Raw genomic sequence first — 21,123 nt, forward strand, 5'->3', positions numbered from 1 at the left:
AGGAAGAAACCGCTCAGCGGTTACCAAAGAGCTTGCCTATAAATACCTCGCAATAGCAAGATACACACACACAACAAATCCAAAACACTTGCATTTTCAAAACTAGCTCTTAGCTCTTAACCTTTAGCCTTTAGCCTAGCCTAGCTGTAGTTTTCGGATCCTCGTCGTCGATTCAATTCCGACGAGTATCATATCCAGAGTTAGGTGTCGTCGATTAGATTCCGGCGTCTACTCGTTAGGTTCAGCACCGTTGATTAAATTCCGGTGTTGCACCCTTCACCCATATTGTCCAATGCCGTCCATTCAATTTCGGTATTGTGTCCTACAATCCCCCGTCAGTCTTTGTTGATTGAATTCCAGCATTGTGTCCTACAAATCCTGTCGATTCAATTCCAAGGTCACATCGAAGTTTGTCACATATTGTTCTTGTCGCACATTGGGCCGTCGAAGTTGTCGAAAGCCTATTTGTAACACGCCCTTTTGTGTAAATCTATTGCATTTGACACTCTCTGTCCAAAATCGACCCGTAACTCCTTTTCGGAAAACGAACGGATTAAGTTCGAAAAAAGATTCTCGCGTAAGCAACCTTCTTTGGGCCATAGTCAATTTGGGCCTAGAACCCATAACCAGCAAAAGCCCCGTCGAGGGATTTCAACGCGCAACAGTATAATTAAAATGCTTAGGACTGAACTAACATAATTTAAGATTTTAGATAAATGTCCTTCGACAACCGAATGATCTTCTTGTATCATTTTCGGCATTATTAAGGAAACGAAAACGATGGTTGCGGGGTTGTGGGTCCGAACCGAGAAGTGAAAAAGGTATTTAGATGCGACATTGGTCTTAAAGCCGACTATCAACGGGAGGAAATTTATTTTAAAGCATTACAAAGCAATCTAGCAATTTACGGCTGTTCATTCAGGAAAAAAACAACGACAAATGTTCTCTAAATAATTTAGCGGGGGTGGTGACACTCCAAGGAAGAATGTTCATATTATTTAGCACGTACGAGAAGACTTTCCGCCCGACATGTAATGCTGAGCTCCGCAATGAGCAGCTAGTCTTTTTTACCAAAAACCAATTGGTTGTAAGCTCTCGATCATGCGCTTGTCCCGATTAAGAACCGCAATATGTTTATTGGAAAACTTGGAGCATCGTCCTGGATACGCCGGATCATCCCAAGAGGTTAATCAATGGCGAAAATCGACCCGTAAATCAACCGCACCGAACCGATCTTTAATTGAATGGAAGGGAAGGGACCATTGATGTAGAAACGAGAAGGAAATCATGCTTTGGTCAATCGCATGTTACTTTTTTGGCCGATTCGGGGGTTCGATCCCTAAAACACTCCAACCCCACACAGCAAGGTCGGATGCCTAGTGGCTTGGGTCATATGTTAGATATAATTGTCGATATACATAACATATACACGGAAGTTGTCCTCTCAATGTTATATCATCTCACTAGGCACACCAATATTCAGGATTTAATCCCAAATTTGTTTTCAATTTGAGCTTTTTGCCAACATCTAATTATTTTTTAGTATAGGGATAACTTTGACTTTACATCAATTAGCATCCATTGTGCAACAATCACCAACTCACTTGAAATTAAAGAAGAATAGTCGGTGTTGACACCTAAATTTTAGCCAAAAAATCTCTCATGCATGTCATAAAAATTATAGGCCGGATTCGTCCATAATGATTTAGTTTGACGTTGGTATTCCCCACTCTTACTTATTATAAAAAGAGAAAAAGAAAACTTCGATGATCTCTAAGCCTATTGTCAACAAGGTACTTAAAGCATCAACCTCGCAAATTCTGATTTTGCGTCCGAAAAGGGATTCTCTACATAATTTTCGTAGTTACCAAGGTAAGGAATATTTTTTTTTCATTATTCAACACGTGCAAAAAAGACATCCTAACCAACGTGATGATTGATTGTGACTACTTGTATACGGCAATAATCGATCCGTATCAATAGCGATGATTTGTTTGGAGGTGAATGTCATGGTAACGTCGTGCCAACATGGTGAAGACAAGTTTGGAAAATGAAAAAATTTGCGTTTGTTTTGCAAAAAATAAATAATTTAAAAAGTATTTTCTACAAAATAAAAATTGAAAGAACTAGCCACTGAATAATATTTTCGTTATTGACAATGATTTGTGTTTGAATACTTTCGTGGCTAGTAAAATATTTTTCGTTCGTTCAATTTTGTACATGATTCAAGCGATCAATATATAAAAGTAGTTTTTAAATCATTTATTTTTCACAAAACAAACGTACCACTCGGTTTGTTTCGAGAAAATGAGTGATTCGAAAAACTTTTCTCAAAGCATGATCATTTATATCGCTAAAAAGATAAATGAAAGAAAACTATTTTCATTACGCAAATATTTCTTGACACTCAAAATTGACTTGGGCCTTGATAGGCAGAAAAGCTAGCGGAACATTGTTGACTTGAGGGCCCATTGTGTCTAGAGCATGTCGGCATCTAAAGCGCCGGCCTCTGCCGATGATCGGGTACTAAACATCGACAACGCTGGATGGTCGACACATGACACCATGTAAGGAGGAGAAATGAAGTCAAAGTTCAATCACTTGGTGGATAAGAGCAACAGTTGCTAAAATACATCCAATAATTTCGGGATAGATTAACATTTTAGAAAGTAATCGTCACTGATTTTTATCTTTGTACACGACTATTGTTATATTTTGACTTTCAAATTAGTGATAAGGTTATTTTTGAACCATTCATTTTATTTTAGGGTTTTTTAGAGAGGGCTATAAAAAGGATATGTTGTATATTATATTGCAACGCTTGCTTTTGATTTTGCCATAGAGCATTTTACTTCTTTCCTAAAACCCTTTGTTTTTCACTTTCTTATTGTCGGATCTTTGATTGTACGCCTGTACTTGTTATTGAAGATAGTGAAATCCCTCTCTCTCTCCCCGTGGTTTTTTCCGTTTTGGGTTTTCCACGTATATCATGTCTCATGTTTTTTTTACTTTCATCCTTGCTATTTCGCGTTTGAATTTGCGCATCTCTTGGCATTTATCGGAGCGAAGGAATTTCGGTCTTTTGTTCTAGATGGCATCTATCAAGTTCGAAGTGGCACCCTTCGATGGCCAAAATAATTTCAGGCTGTGGAGGATCAAGATGAAGGCTTTGTTGCGTCGAGAAGGTTTGGTTAGAGCCTTGGATGGGAATTATCCCGACGACAAGACTATAGCAGAGATCGAGGAGATGGAAGAGAAGGCGCATAGTACCATCCAATTGTCATTGTCTGACAAGGTGTTTCGTGAAGCTGCTGATGAAGAAACGGCTGCGAGATTATGAAAAAAGCTAAAGAGTCTCTATATGAAGAAATCTCTTACGACGAGATTATTCTTGAAACAACATCTTTATACGTTAAAGATGCAAGAAGGTACTCATATCCAAGAACATCTAGATGAATTTAATAAAATCGTTATGGGTATGAAAAATCTAGATTTGAAATTAGATGATGAAGATCAAGCCCTAATTGTATTATGCTCGCTACCGAGCTCGTATGAGAATTTTGTGAATTCTATGTTGTATGGAAGAGAATCCATGACTCTTGAGGATGTGAAGGCCTCACTGAATTCCGCGGAGATATGTACTGAATTCCGTGGAGATATGTACAAAGCTAAATGAGAGTAGTAGTGTAGATAAAGCCGATGGCTTAGTTGTTAGAGGAAGGTTGAATTATCGAGATAGACACAGTAATAGTAAAGGGTGTTCGAAGTCTAGGTCAGGCCAAGACAAGAAAAAAGTTGAGTGTTACTATTGTCACAAGTTTGGACACTACAAAAACTAGTGTCCTTTGCTCAAGGCTAAGGGGAAAAAGTGAATGGAGAGTTCTAATTCGGCTAGCCTGGTGAAGGATAATGACTCTGCTAATGCGGATAATGTTCTTACTATTTTATCTTCGGATTGTCGTGTAGATGATGAATGAATTTTGGATTCGACTTGTTCATACCATATGTGCCCAAATAGAGATTGGTTCCACACATTTGATAAAGTAACTGATGGTTCGGTTTTGATGGGAAACAATACGGTTTGCGGGATTGAAGGTATTGGCACGGTGCGAATCAAATGTCATGACAAGATAGTAAGAACTTTGTCAGATGTTAGGCACATCCCGGATTTGAAGAAAAACCTTATTTCTTTGAGTAGTTTGGATTCCATTGGATGCATGTATAACCGGTGGAGGTGGAGTTTTGAAATTTTCAAAGTACTTTTATTGAAGTGTTATTACTTTTGAGCTAACGATATCTATGGCTAGCAATTTTTCTCCCACATGGATTAAAGTAGGAATCAACAATAGACCACCTTACTTCGAAGAAAAGGATTACAATGTTTGGCAGAATAAATTCAAGTTATATCTTATATGTCAAGACTCGTAAATCTGGGACGTTGTTCAAAGAGGCATTGATCCATCTGCAAGCACTTCAGGCAGCTCAAATGCATGGGACAACACCAGCATTGCTCCCACAACTGCTCTAACTGCCATTGAATTAGCAAAAAGAGATGCTCTAGATGCTAAAGCTATTTATTCTGTTTATAGTGCATTATCTCCCGCTGTATACAAACGTGTTGCAGATTGTTTCTCTTCAAAAATGATATGGGACAAGCTCTACATAACTTACGAGGGAACAAACAGAGTCAAGGAGACCAAAGTTAACACACTTCTTGGCTACTACGAAGCTTTCAAAATGAAGCCTAATGATACGATGAAAGAAATATTTGATAGATTCACTAAAATAGTGAATGAACTCGTCTATCATGGTCAACATGTGTCTGGGCCAATATGAGTAAACAAACTTCTAAGTGTGCTCACAAAAGAATGGGACAATATCAAAACATCCATTCGAGAGACTCATAGGATCTCACCCTTATCCATGGATGAACTCATTGAAACTCTTCAATCCTATGAGGATGAAAGAATCAATGAGGAAACTCATTCAAAAGGTAAGAAATATATTGCTTTGAAATCTAATACCGATTCTGATGTCTTAGGTTCTGAAGACGAAGATGATTAGTAACAAGCACTAATGGTCAAGAAGTTTAGAAGAATGGCTAAGAAAGACAGAAATGATAAAGACAAAAGATATTTTAAACAATATTATCAAAGAAGATCATCTAGTGGTAGAGATGAGGACAAAAATGTTATTTATTATGAATGCAAAAAGAAAGGACACATCAAACCTAATTGTCCTCTCCTAAAGAAGAAAGGAATGGATGAAAAATCCAAGAAAGCTCTGAAGGCAAAAACTTGGAGTGACACGGAATGAGAAAGCGATGAGGAATATGCAAACATCTGTTTAATGGCCAACTTAGACTCTAAGGATGAATTTGAGATTTGAGTACCAAAGAAAGCTTTAATTCTTTTAATGTTTGCAGGTACCAATGAAAAGAAGAAACCAACGTTACCTTGATAGTGGATGTTCTAGACACATGACTAGAGACTCCAAAACATTTATCAATGTAACTAAGTTCGATGGAGGAAGTGTTTCCTTTGGTGGTAATAATAAAGGAACAATTATTGGCAAAAGAACTGTAAAGATTGGCAATCTCTTCATCAATAACATGTTATTGGTTAAGAGTTTGAATTTCAATCTCATAAGTATAAGCCAATTATGTGATATTGGATATAAAATATCTTTTGTAGAGGATAAATGCTCATGTGTTAGCCGAGACAACAGGTGCTCATTCACAAGACATAGGCATGGTAATATGTATTTTCTAGACACATCATCCGAGGATGTGAGAGGATTTTCAAATGCTAAGTTTGAGCAAGTAAAACTTTGTGATGCCCGCACTCTTGGGAAACAAGCATATAGAGTCTTCAACAAAAGTTCAAAAACAGTTGATGAATCAATGAATGTGAGATTTGAAGATGGAAATGATATTCAGAACTCGGGAGCAGAAATCATTGTATCATCCGAGCAAAACTCATCAACTAAGCAGAATCCATTATCCGAGCAAACTTCAACATCTAAAGACACAAGATCACGCGAAGCTACTCAAAACATGGAAGACACTCAAACGTTTACATCTTCTAAAGACAAAATCCAAATAAATTTCCAGAAGATTAACATGAAAAATTCAACAAGGACTGGAAATATAAATCCAATCATCCTACAGATCTTGTTATTGGGGACATAGAAGAGGGGATCAAAACCATATCCAAACTCAAAAATTCCATAAATGCATTTGCACTTATTTCAGAAGTTGAGCCCAAAGGAATTGAGGAGGCTCTTGGAGACGAAAGCAAGATAGAAGCAATGCAACAAGAGCTACATTAGTTCAAACTTAGTGAAGTTTGGGAACTTGTGCCTGTGCCAAAGAATCATCTAATTGTTGGAACCAAATGAGTAGTCAGAAGCAAGTTAGATGATAAGGGCAAAGTTATAAGAAACAAGGCAAGACTCGTAGCAAAAGGATACTATCAAGAAGAGGGGATTGACTACAATAAAACGTATGTTCCAATAGCAAGATTAGAATCCATCAGATTACTACTCACCTATGCCAACTACAACGACTTCAAACTTTATCGGATGTCAAAAGTGCGTTCTTGAATAGCTACATTAAAGAAGAAGTATACGTGGAACAACCTCCAGGCTTTGAAGACCCAAAGGAATTAGATCATGTCTGCAAGCTTAAGAAAGCTCTCTATGGACTCAAGCAAGCACCGCGTTCTTGTTGGAAAAGGTTTCAAAAAAGGTAGTAAATACAATTTTATTTATCAAGAGGGAAGGTAAAAATATCTTGCTTATCCAAATATATGTTAATAACATTATATTTGGTTCTTCTAACGAAAAACTTTGCAAGAATTTCTCTCGGTTCATGCAGAGCGAATTCGAAATGAGCATGATGAGAAAACTTACATTCTTCCTTAGACTATAAATGAATCAAAATAAATAGGGAACATTCATACATCAAGAGAGATATAAGAGAGAAATTGTGAAGAAATTTGATTAGGAAAACTGCAAAAAAAAAAAAAAAAAAAAAAAAAAAGAGAATCGCCAATGTCTTCTTCATCCAAGCTAGATAAGAATGAATAGGGTAAACAAGTTGATAAGAAGTTATATAGAAGCATGATTGGTTCTTTATCGTATCTTACCGCTTCTAGACCTGTTATCATTTTCGGTGTGTATATGTGCGCTAGATTCCAATCGGATCATAAGAAATCACAAGTCTCTATAGTAAAGAGGATTATAAAATATATTGGAACCAATCCTAATATGGGATTGTGGTATCTAAAGATATCGGACTTTACATTATATGGCTATTCGGATATCGATATTGCAAATTGCAAATTAGATAGGAAAAGTAACTCAAGAACATGACACTTCCGAGATTGATGCTAGTTTCTTGGTTCTCACAAAAATAAAATACTGTGGCACTATCAACCGCTGAAGCTGAATATGTGGCATTAGAGAGTTGTTGTGCTCAAATATTATGGATGAAACAACAACCGAGGGACTTTGTTGTTGAGACATCAAATGTGGAAATCTAGTGCGACAACACCAGTGCAATCTACCTCACAAAGAATCCAATTCTGTACTCTCGAGCAAAGCATAATGAAATTAAGCATCATTTCATTCATGATCACGTGCACAATGGTGATGTTAATATTCAATTTGTTGATTCAACACATAAATTAGCTGATATATTCATAAAATCTCTTGAAAATGATTCCTTTAAATATATTAGACAAAAATTGGTTATCACTTCTATGCATGTTTGAGTTATCTTTTAGATACGTTAATATTGTTTCTGAGCAAAATGCAACACCCGAGGAAAGTATAAACATCCAAGATCTAATACATTATCCGAGGAGATTATCATCTGAACAAAACTCACATCAAGTTTGATCATTCAAACTTTTGGCGCGTAAGTAGTTATTTTTGGCATAAATAATGTACGCACGATCTCAATCTTCTTAATATTTTGCAAAATGTTGTGAGTGATGTGATTATCGTGATTGAATTGTGTGAATATTTCTTTTTCAAAATTATTTTATTTATACCTTTTCAAATATTTATTTTTAAAAATCATACCTAAAATCTTTTGAGTATCTTTAGCATATTCTTAAGTGACTAATTATAATCTTTATTTAGAAATAAAATCTCAAATCTTCCTTCTGTCAAAAAGCAATTTCGTAAATTTGTATTACTTTGTTACTCTTTAAATTTCTCAGCCAAATAGTCAATTTTCACTCACTTTCCATTCGTCTCATTCGAGATCTCTCTTCAAAAAATTTCACCTTCTCTCAAATTTCTCTTGCGTCTCAACTTTGTAAGTTCTAAAATCTTTCAAATTTTTCCTTCAAAATCCTTCATGGCACCCAAAAATTCCCCTACTACAAAGAAACCCTCGACCGGTGCTCGTCGCTCGGACAGGTTGGAGCTTAGAGATCCTAGAGCTCTAATCGGTGCCACAGATCTGAATAATCTCTCTAATCATTCAAAGCATACCGTGAATGAATCAGAAGATGAGAATCATCTCACCCTTGAGCAATTCATATTGAAAATTCAGAAGGAAAGAGAAGCTGCTATAAAAGCAGAGCGTGAAAGGACAAGGCTGGAAGAAGAAGAAGAGATACCATAAGGAGATGGTGAATGAATATCATACCTTCCTCAATGAGAATAGGGAAGATGTCGCAGGAGATGAAATGGATCCTACTGAAGTGAAAGAAGCACAACCTGAGGGGGAGTCAACTGACACTATGAAAACTCGGATTGAAGAAGAAGAAGAGGAGATGAGTGAGAATACTGGTTTTGAACTACTCAAGGACATTCTCTACTTTCGGAATAAATGAAACTACAAGTTCAAAACTAGCACGAGACCATGTTTTAGGAAGTTGATGAAATGAAAGACAAAATGACTTATGAATTCATGAAGCTAAGGAAAAACATGCCTAAAAATGCAAGCCTTGCCTTTCTTTCGAAAGTGGAACACACGGACAAGAAGATGGAGAACTTTAGAGTTGTCATTAATCAAAAGCCGGAACAGTTTTCCAAGCTCGTTCTGATCAAATTTCCCATAGACTTAGTTAGTGCCTTCTACATCTATCCCAACATCTAGTCCAACACTTGTGCACTAAATGAAACAGGAGATTGAATAGCTTATAAGTCCGGTATATTCTTTCTTTGGTGAACAAGCTGCCTTTTATCTAGAAAGAAAAATTAGACTTGCTAAAACTGTCATGAAAGTTGTTCGTAACACAAGATTGAGAGGATGGCATGAAAATTTTGTGAAAGCATTAATCAAGAATAATGGATTTACTTCTGAAAAGGAAGCTTTAAAATGTGCATCCAAACCAACCGAAAAAGAATTAAACATCGCCTCGGTAAAAGGAAAGGATGTTAATGGCGTAGAAGATCAGAATTCTAAAGATTTCAACTTAGAAAACTTTTTTGTTCAAGATCTTCCGAAATTCCATCAAGAGAACGAGCAAGCTATGGCACGAGCAAAATATGCAAGGATGGTAGTGGAGGAACAAAAGTTAGATCCTAGCTACATTTTAGTAGGGACAAAAGTTTTGGAAAAACTATCCGCCCAAATAAACAAGGAGATAGACGATGAAATTGAACACGAGAAAAGAGTGAGGGCCTAGAAGGAGTCATCTTATGAAGATAAGCCTAGTGAGAATCAAGAAAAGAATTCAGATGCAGAGAACCTATTGGACATCTGTTCAAGCAAGGAGAGTCCAAAGACAATTTGAGAAAATCGAAGACCGAGCTTTGTGTCCAAATGCTTTAGATAAAGGACAATTTAACTTTGTTAACTCAGAATTTAAGGGATGATATAAATAAGAAATTCCATCTAACATGCTTTGAGATGGAACAAGCAGAAAGGGAGATGAAAATAATGGAGGAAAGGATCGACTTGAAGTTGGCTCAACTATCCAAGTTTGCTTTAATTCAACTATCTTCAGAATTTGTGCCAGCCACAACTACTCAAGGCCCATCCTCATCAAATCGAGCCCCAAATCTGCTAAAATAGAGCTGTTTTCGCTCCCTTATTTCGTCAAAGTTTGATTTTGTTTTAAGATTTAGATGTGTTTGAATTTTGATCACTACCTCTACATTGAATTTTGGTTTTGAATCTATTGCGCAATTTTATGTTTAGTATTTGGCTTGAATAATTGTATCTTGAATGAACCTACCTAAGTAGCTTACATTGAATATATATATTTGCTGGTTTGATATATCCTTTTGTGCTTATGACAAAAAGGAGGAGAAATTTATACCCTTTAATTGTCATGTTGGTGAGAAAAGATGTGTGATTATGACCTGCGGGAAAGATATAAACTATAGGTTCTCATATCTATGGAAAGATGTGATTAACTATTTGCAAGAACAAGTATCAAATTTGAAGACATATCCCGAGAATGATGGTACAATATTCTCCGAATAGGTTGAATAGGTTTCAAGTTCTCAAATATAAAGAACACGTTCTCACGGGAACAAGTTCTGAGAAAGCCGACAAGTGCTAATAATTTCAAGCGCTGATAATTTCAAACTTAAAGTTTTGTTCTCCGAACCTATACCTAAGTTTATGCATAATCTTTTGAGCTCATTACTTTGATGCAAGGTATACAAGTTCTACAGATCGAGAATGAACAATTTGCCTCCAACAAAAAGAGGTTTGTTCATACTTGAGATATCTTAATACAAGTCACTCTCGCTCTAATATAGACTTTATATTTTATAAAATCAATGCTCTGAACCTATGCATATTCTAGTTTCAAACACATTGGTATAGGTTCTACAAGTTCTGGAAGCAAAACGGAAACACTTTTTGAGAACGAATTCAAAACCTTAAATTCATTATCCTAGAACTCATCTTTTGCTGAAGTATCAAATGATATATCCTTGTTTAGCAAAATCATTATGTAACTCACATCTTTTACATAACAATTGGTATATTTATATGGATAGTTTTGTCATCATTAAAAAGAAGAAGATTGTACAGAAAAATCCCTAATTGATTTTGAAGTTGATAAAACAATCCATAATCTCTTATATCTAAGTTAATGCAGTGAAATGTCATTTTACATATTATCCAAAGGTGTATGGGATTGAATCTGGCAAGGTAGGCTCATACGGTGTTCTGAAGGACTCGGACGCCGTATTGAGCTCAAAAGTGGAGCATTGAGCTCGGACATTAGAATGATGTTCAATCTTTGAGAGGAGTATTTCACATGCAACGACTAGATTATCAAGAGATGAATTCAAGATGATTTAATGGAAACATTACATCATCACAATGGCTAGCAATCAAGTTGGATTCGCACTTGGAGATTATCAATCATGAAGATCAATCAAAGATGTGGATCAAAGGGAGACGAGGATGAGTCACCTAATGAAGTAATCTATCTATGGAAACTTAGGATCATAATTGTATGGACAACTTGATCCAAAGAGGGATTCTTTCTTTTGTCGATCTCAACGGCTACGAAATCCTTTGTATACAATCTCGTCAAAACAGGGAAGTCTTGAAGAGTGGTCCTCTAGAGATCTTGCAACGGATAGTTGGAGATGGAGGAGGGCTTAAGTACACCTCAAGTGCCATAAGTTGTGTACGGCGCTCACTTTAGTGCCAAAACTTTCAAATCGATCACTTTAGTGCTAAGTTTTTGTAACTTCGATCACTTAAGTGTCAACTTCTTTTAAAAAAGATCACTTTAGTGCCAGAGCTAACGTGTCTTGCCGAAAATTCGACACATGGTATTTTTTATTAATATTTGAGATGACGTGGCTCGGTGAATTTGACACTAAAGTGATCGTTTTTAAAAGAAGTTGGCACTTAAGTGATCGAAGTTACAAAAACTTAGCACTAAAGTGATTGTTTTGAAAGTTTTGGCACCGAAGTGATCGAAGTTACAAAAACTTAGCACTGAAGTGATCGATTTGAAAGTTTTGGCACTAAAGTGAGCGCCGTACACAACTTATGGCACTTGTGGTGTACTTAAGCCGATGGAGGAGTATAAAAGGAGACTTCAAGGCTGAAGAGCGCACATATAAGAGAATAGAATTCAAAATTTCAATATCAAGAGAGCTTCAAATCCTTCACGTACTTTTGATCATATATTGTAATACTTAAATGAGAACATGCGAGTGTAAGAGTGATAAACGAGAAGTCAACTCATCAAATTGTAACCATCCGAGATATTCACTAGTGGAATCCAGCCAATCGGCTGCTAGCATGAAGAAATGGACGTAGGCTTAAACAAAGCCAAACCACTATAAATCCTCTATGCACATTCTATTTCTTTTACTCTCTGTAATTATGTATTGTGATAGTTAAAGCATACATGACGCTGCATTTGAGAATACTTCAAATCCTACCAGCTAACATCGTTTGAACGAAGCTCTAAACATACTCGTTTACGTTTCATGTTAATTTCTTAAAATCTTTGAAATCACCTATTCATCCATTCTCTAGATGATAACACTAGCCTCAACACTTATATGATCCGAATGAAACTTTTGGCACTAAAATAATCATCGTATGCAACTTTTGACATTTATATTATTCTTCTTCCATATCTTGAGTATTAAAGTGGAAAAACATGGTGTGGATTACTCTTTGAACTAAAGTGATTACGTACGAAAGATGCTAAATAAATTTAAATATCTTGATTTTAAAGAAATGTGTACTCCATTTGGTTACAGTATTAAATTAAATTATAATACTAGTAAAGCAGTAGTATAACTTGAATATACGAGTGTTATAGGGTCTTATGCGATGCATTGTACTAGACTTGATATTGTTATTTTCCTTATGTAAGTTGAGTGGATACACTAGAAATCCAAGTATAAAATATTAAAGTACTATTATTAGAATTTTTTGTTATCTTAAGAGAACTAAAAATTTGGGATTGCATTACAATAATGATTAGGTTTTATTACAAGGATACATCAATTCTAGTTGGATTACAACTGTGAGAGACAAACATTCTACTTTATGTTGGAGAGATATGTTGTACATGGGGCGAGTAAGAAACAAACATACAAAACTCATTTAACGATGGAATCTGAATTCATTGATCTAGCAGCAATCGAGAAAGAGGCTGCATGGATTAGAAATTTGTTCTTCGATATCAAATTATGCTCCAGTTCTGTGCCTCCTAGTTCTATTCATTGTGACAGATAAACTTCTTTAGTAAGAGTTTACAATAGCACTTGTAATGGCAAGTCTCAACATATCAGTATAAGATATGAGTACGTGCGACAATTGATTCAGAATGTACCATAATAATTGTCTATGTGCTGTCAAGTAAGAATTTGACCGATCCCTTTACAAAGACTCTACTAGGAGATGTGGTAAAGGAGATCTCAAAAGAAATAGGATTGAAACTCTTTGACTAAAATCAACAATAATGGTAACTCGGCCTAATACAAGTATATCACTAGTTATAAGATTTAAAGGGCAATAACAAGTTACTTAAAGCGGTTGTTTGATGCCTGTACTAGCCCAAACATAAGAAGCCGGAATCATCCGTTAAGTTATTGGAGGCTGAGTTATACTCTTAATGAAGTATAACACGAATAGGTAACATGTTTATTAGTAACAAAAACACATGGTAAATACTTCACTCATATGGACAATGAAGTGGTGCCGCTTCTTATGAAGGTTAGGGTTACTTTTTAGAGAGCTTATAAAACACAAACAAGCATAATGCCATAATAGTGTTGAGTAAATTATATAACTTCTAGTTGAAACAAGAGCTTAGTATATGTGCGGTGTATGCAATTATATTATTCAAAGTGATGAGTTTAAAGCTACAGCTACTTGACTCTTTGATAGAGTTTTTGAGATACTTGCACTAAATAAATATTTAACTTGAAAGAGACCTTTATGTATGTATATTAATTTTATGAAAATTTTGGTTGTATCTTTTTTTTAAATTTTATTAATTTTATTTTACAAATAAAGTGGGGGATTGTTGGTAGTTTGTTTGTAAAACAAATGAAGAGGTGTCTTCTCCCACTTGGCGGTTACTTATTAGTGATTATTTCAGAGGAATGCAACTCTTGGAACATTGTGTCTACTCGAACATGACTTCTTAACCTTCGAAAGGTTATGTCCGTTGAAAGATTGTCGCTATAAATTGTTGAACAATTTATAACTTCAACTTTCATTTTCCTATTTTTTCAAGAGAAACAATGACTTCGTTTCCAATTGTTTTCCTTTTAGAGTTCTTGAAAGAATATCAGAATTGTTATATGATATTGTCATTCCGGAACTTTGTTGTATCTTAAAGGATTTTTGCCAGTAGCTATTAGCATTGTTGTGGAAAAAAATTCTTAAAGAGAGTATTATCACAACTCAAAGTCTGATTCTATTTTTTCCCATTTTATCATCATATTTCCCAACAGTTCCTACAACTTCTACTCATATAAATGGAGGTGGAAGTTCAGGCCAGGCAAACCCCCAAACGGGGATTAGGTAGCTTCAGAGGCCCGATGCTGCTGATCGTCAAAACCCAAATAGCATTGACATAGTCGGTGTTGGAAATTGGTACTAATGCAATAAGTTTATATATTTTCTTTTCATACTTGTCCCCCAATTCACTGCACGACACCTATTCGTGTGAACGCTCATTATCAACTCAAAAGCGGAATCCTCCACATGACGCTCATCATCTCTAACATAAGTCCAACAACCGGCTGAGCGAGTTGCTCTTACGTCTTGGTCGATCGATATGATTTGATTCTGGAGGATGGGTTTAGGTTTATACAAAGCGCGAAGCAAGTGCCTTATTGCAACTCTACAAAAGCGTGAAACTTCCCGATCTCCCGCACCGTTTGGTTCCCGGAGAATGTCACTACGGGCGCCACACTCTAGCTTCAAATGTGATTCCAAACAATAACACAATGTCGCGCATTCAATTAGGTATGACTCAAGAGTGCCCCTCAATTTGAGATCGTGGACTTGGTAGACCTAAGAAAACCAATGAAAATTGGGTTAGGACTTAAGAGAAAAAATATTATTCCTCTAAAAATCACGCGGTTAATTATGCGGTGGGTTCACAACCCAAATGGAATTAGTCATTTGAGAAACTAAATGAGCAACTTCATAGCGATACTAAGTAACATGGACAAGGATAACTACCCGTGGGAAGATAATGGCCTATATTGAAATGAACTTGAACCGGTCCTCATGAATGCTCTTACATGCTTGCCTAGTTCGTTTCGACTGTTTTAAGGATAAGCACTAAGTTCTTCTACCTATAAATGCATTTAAAATTGCTATGGAGAATAAATTGATCTCATTGGTAATTTGAAAATTGAACGGCATGGAAAAAACAAACACACACACGTTGAAACGATAATCTTTTCATAATGATATTGTTCTTTCAAACACTAGCACAACTTATGGAATACCTCCGAGAATACCTAGACCCAAGTAGACATTTAATCGAACCAGTATCATACGTAATTCATTTTGTTTGGTGAACTGAAAAGTTGGCCAAACTTTCGCCCTATCATCTCCTACAATAAAATTACCAAAAAAATACTAGACATATTTCACTTGTGCCAATTTACTCCTAATCCTTTCAATTTGACCAATTTTATCTCGAACGTTTTGATGATTTGCCAATTTAGTCCTTCCGGCAAATTTTAACCGCTGAGGTAGACAATTTTTATAATTCACAAAAAAAATTATGACATTTGAACCCGTGACTTCAAGGTTATGAGCCTTGCGAGCTACCAAGCTGCTCTACCCCGCAATGAAGGAATTTTTCATAATTTTTTTTTATTTTTTCTTCTCTTTTGCTTTTGTTTTTAATTTCTTTTTTTTCTTTTCCTTTTCTTTTTCATAGGTGATGCAGGGGCCGCGACCCTTGGCCGTAACTAGCGAGGGCTTTGCAGCCCTCGCCGTACTTCGTAGATAAAAATGGGAAAGAAAGAAAATAAAAAATGAAAAATGAAATAAAATAAAAAATTATCACAATTTTTAGAAAACTTTCATATTAGCGATTTTCTATTAAAATTTGGCCATAATGACTAAATTGACAAATCGTCAAAAGGTTTAGGACTAAGTTGGTCAAATTGAAAGATTTATGACTGATTAGCAATTTTTTTTTTTTGTTATTTTCCCCCATTTTCTACTCGAAATGAGATCGTGACAAATGCGTTCCTACTAACACTTGCATGATGAAATGCTATTAGTAACAATACAGACATATTCCCGTGTAGATAAGATGTGGTCACATACCCTGGATGATTCCTGCACAAAGGGCAACTACCATTCCTCTTGAGCCACGGGTCAATGCAATGAGCGTGGAAGCTGTGCTTGCACTCCGGAATGGTCCGCACCATCTCCTTCGGTCTGTACTCCGACAAGCATATCGAGCAAGTGTTGTCCAGAGGCATCGATACTCCGCCGTGGCCTATCCGAGTCTTCGGGTACAATTCAATTGCGGGTGTGTCCATACCAGAGATAGCCACAAGGGCTTGAGCTCGGCCGGTCGGAGACGTTGGATCGGTTTGGTCTTGTTGAACCTGGCGTCGAGTGCAGTATTTGCAGCTTATGTAGCATAACAACCTCACGATGACCATGATACACGGTATGCCGACGAACAAGAAGACCCACCGTCCCTCGTTTTCATCCTTCGGAGTCGCTTTGAAGAGAGAAACAATATTAATTAGAAAGAGACGTGCTGACGTGAGTTTATCCCACATTTCAATCCATAATTTAAGCTACAAATTATCCAAAGCATGAAGCAAATGAAAGTTAGAAATGTAATCGCACAAATTTGATAGAGCCACATGAATGTTATCTTTCGCTTTCATATCATTTACCAAGTCTTGCTATGACAATATTGATGCGTACGTGGTCCACCAAGGTGGTATCATCTTCGTACTCAATAAGAATCAATATACAGTAATAATAAATCTCCCAATGTCGACTAAGCGGTCAAATGCTTGGTTTGGATTCACCAGATACTATACTCGAATCACATCGCCTCCTACTTAGATTAACACCAGGGTCAAATTGGATACCTTTTTCAAGGAGCCTTCTTTGATGCACGGTGAAACGACAATTTATACATATTTATGACAATAAGTGTATTTCAAAGTTTTGATAACTCGTAGAGTACAGATCAATATAGCTATTCTTAGTTAAAACTACATTCTATCCAACGAAGAAAAGGACTTCTAATTATTGACCAAATATTTCTACCCAATCGAGAAAAGGATTTCTAATCATTAACCAAACGTTTCGTTGAAAGTAAAGGGCGCATACCATCGTATTTCGGGTAAGTGCATTTAGTCTCCAAACCGTTCTTCCCCTCGAACCAACAGGTTCCTCCGCCTGCTGCGCACGATCCACAAGAAGGCCGGGCCCAGGTCAGGCCGAATGTGTTTGAGAACTCGATCGCATAGTAAGGCGATGCAAACGTGCTATTCACTGTCGGGATCTGAATGGTCCAGTTATCACCGCACCGGAGCTGCGACAAGAGGTTCATGTCTTGCGACAAATCGTCCACTGCCACGGCCACAACATAGTACTCGTGGCCGTCCAAACAAGCCACCCGTGGGAGCATGGAAGGAACCGACCTCACCTTTGGACATTTGAAGAGGGTGAAGCTCGTGTAGCGTTGAACAGTCCAGTTGGAACCCGAAGGATTGAAATTTTGGAGCCTCTTGGGGAGACAATCGTCGGGGTCTCTAAGCCATAACACTTGGTCAATGTAATCTATGGTATCCACGATGAACTCTCCCGAAGTCGGAAGACGTAGAGTCGTCCGATTCTGAACGTCGCACGTGAGGTCAAACCCAGGGTACACGCAGCGCTCGTCCGGTTGATATTGCTTCAGGCGGAACGGGAACTGGACCGCCGGCTCACCACGTCCACATAGATTGTAGGAGCACGTGTCAGAGAGGGGCGAGACGAGATGAACGAGAAGGAAGAAGGAGGAGGTGGAAAAGAGGAGGAGGATCGGCATATTATTAGTCATTTGGTGCGCCCGAAACAGGTGCTGGTCCAAGGGAACAAGAACATAGATCCTTCTTAAATACCTATGTTTCCTTAGGTTATGTCCCCTTCCATTCGATATGACCGATGACGTGGAGATGTTAACAATGTAGTGAGCGAAGTTGGATGGCATTGCAAGAATTTGGACTTTCCGGGTCAAGGCAAGCGAATGATTTTGTTGCACCATCATCGGCATAATTGAGGCAAGAGGGGCTCCGAACTGAGAAGTGGAAAAAGTTGTGAAATGCGAAAGTTTGTCTTAATGCCAATTGTCAACGGAAGTAAATCTATTTGAAGCATTACGAAGCAATCTTAGTAATTTACGACTGCTCATTCAGAAACAAAATAAAATGTTCTCTAATTTTTTTTTTATAGGTATTAGGTCAAAGAAGAATGTTCACATTGCATTGAACATACTAGAAGATTTTCTAGCCAATAAGGATATGAAATTTATTATGTATGGTATGATTATAAAAAGATGAAGAAGTCGAGCTACAAGAAAAATGCTTGCTGCTATCATAATAGCGGCATGTATAAGAGCCGAAATAGGAGTAGTACCTTCATGAATAAAATGGTGAAGACGCTAGACTGTTCGAAGAGGTGAATCAGTCGCAAAAGTTGAACCATGGATCAGCCGCACTACACCAATCTTTGATTGCATGGATGGGAATGCATCACTAATAAAATAAATGAAATCATGCTTCAGTTAGGTTTTTTTCTTTTTAGTTGCCCGACTCTTTTTGATAATTTGCAAACTAGCATTGTTTATTGACTTACTGACTTACATATCTAAGTCTTATTCCAAATTATCAATGTAAATTAGAGTGATTCACCAACTTTTGTCAGATTAAATTACCGATTAATTTTGGGTTATTAACTCTCGCTTCGATTACGTACAACATTTAGTTATTCTTTTTAACTTACCATGACGAATTTTTATTTGTCTTGATTACAAAACCCCTACATTTACTATATCTATCTAGAGATTACTAACTAAATTAGCGCGACTTTACTAATCTTTCTCCCATTAAGCTACTATTGAGTTATCAACTCCCATTAAAAAATTTTATTAAATTTTATCAATTTTATTTGCCTTTCTCAAATAGACCTCATATTTACCACCTCTTTATGAAATTACTAAATTTAATATGATTGACTTATTGACTGTTCTTTGATTAAGTTACCTAGCTCTGGGTCAGTAACTCTCATTTGAGTTTGTTACCAGTTTATTTTGGTCCTTGTTGATTTACTGAACTACGAATTGATAATGCAAAATTAGTTGGTGAATCAATCGACAAAAAGTTGGTAATCACTTTAATTGAGATTAGTAAATCTAAAAAGAGATGGTAATTCAAAAAGTTAGCAAGTTGGTAACCCAATAGAGAGGTTGGTAAAAGTCAGTAATAAGTAACTTAAATGAGAGTCAAAACCCCAAAATCAGTTAGTAACTAAATTGGAGAAAAGTGATAAGTCACTTAAATAAATATTGCTAATTTAATATGAGACTATTGATAAGCAAGGTGAATAAATAATTGTAAATGACATAATAAGTCTTTTTGTCTAAGATCGCAAAAATTAGAAATTTGATTAAAAAAAACGAGTAAAATAACTCGAATAAGAGTTGATAATTATTTCTGAATTATGCAATTTTACCAGTAATTTCATCCTATTGTTTAATGATTCAAAATTTCAAATATTTCATAATAAGATGATTTTTCTTATGTTTTCAATGTCCTACCTACACGCGGTGCGTGTACATGTCAGTTAGCTGTATGGAAAAGAACGTGCCAAAACTGTCATCTATAGAGCATGACTTCAAGCTTTCAAACACCATAAAATGTATCCAGAAACCTTCGAGAAAATAAAACCAACACCCAACTAGAAATTGAATCAAACAAGTTTATGTTAACATTTTATTACTGAACAATGAGATCAAAACTTTTTCATTCTAGCATTTTCTACTCCACAAAAAAAAGGCATATAAAAACAATATGACTACCCGAAAAGTATAATATAAGTGTCATAACTTTCGGACAGCATCTCTTGAGTTTCATAATTTTGAATTAATCACATGAATACTATGACTTTTTAAAATTGTTAACCTAAGTGCAAAAATCTAACGTAGCATGGTACTTGTGGTGAATGTTTTTAAAAATTTATATCACTCAAGTAAAAGTCACACATAAATCATGGCTCTCAAGTGATCGAAAAGAAAAAGTTATGGCACTCAAGTGAGCACTATACGAAAGTTTTGACACTTGCGGTGTTTTTTTTCTAATTGATTCTAAGATAATTACCAAAAAAATCTTAAACCTATTGTATGAACGCTAATTTAATCATGAACTTTTCAATTTGTCAATTGAATCATAAACCTTTTGACGATTTACCAATATAATCTTTCCAGACAATTTTGTTCGAAAATTGCTGAAGCAGACGTCGGTTGTGCTAACGTGGCATGACCAAGCTGATATAGATAATCTCTATAGCTTTTTTAAATCTTCTGAATTTTTAAAATAATTGAACTTTTTATTTTTCTTTCTATTTTTTTTTTTCCTCTTTCTTCTACTAAATCTAACGAGGGTCATCGGCCAACAATATCCAACCATAAGTGAGGGCCGGTAACCCTAGCCCAAATCTGGCGAGGGCCATAAAGCCCTCACCTACAGTGGTCAAGCATGGTGGCCCTCGCCCGGTGGCCATTTGCTAGAGGACCGCGATTGGCGATGGTCAGCTAGGGATCCTCAATCGACTTGGTTGAAAAAAACAAAATTAAAGAACTCAACTATCATTTTAGAAAAATATTGTTTAAATCATCTTTATTTTTTTTGCAAAATAAACAAAGTTTTTAAATGTACCCATTTTCCTACATTTCGCTTGACTAGCTAGAGAAACTTCCTCATGATAGGTCACCGATAGTGGTGAAGATGGGAAGAGTTCAGTTCTTTTGTTTTTCAAACATGTGATACTGTTGGTAGTATAAAATCATGGCTCAAATATAAATAACCTAAATTTAAACACAAATATTGTTAGAATATTTAAATAATAAATTAGTTTAAGCTTTTAGAATAGTTGCGGTAGTCTTAGAAAATCTTTTATGG

General features: G+C 36.2%; 1 protein-coding gene across 1 annotated transcript; it reads right to left on the reverse strand.

The window, feature by feature from the left end:
- Window positions 1–4,442: 4,442 nt before the first annotated feature.
- LOC115740791 (putative RING-H2 finger protein ATL21A) lies at window positions 4,443–18,008 on the reverse strand. The gene is made up of 2 exons (XM_048285443.1): window positions 17,294–18,008; window positions 4,443–4,528 (listed from the first exon to the last, which is right to left on the reverse strand). Exons 1-2 carry the CDS (start codon window positions 18,006–18,008, stop codon window positions 4,443–4,445), a joined length of 801 nt encoding a protein of 266 aa, XP_048141400.1.
- Window positions 18,009–21,123: the final 3,115 nt, after the last annotated feature.

This window comes from Rhodamnia argentea, chromosome 9 (genome assembly GCF_020921035.1).
Source record: "Rhodamnia argentea isolate NSW1041297 chromosome 9, ASM2092103v1, whole genome shotgun sequence".
Classification (NCBI taxonomy): domain Eukaryota; kingdom Viridiplantae; phylum Streptophyta; class Magnoliopsida; order Myrtales; family Myrtaceae; genus Rhodamnia; species Rhodamnia argentea.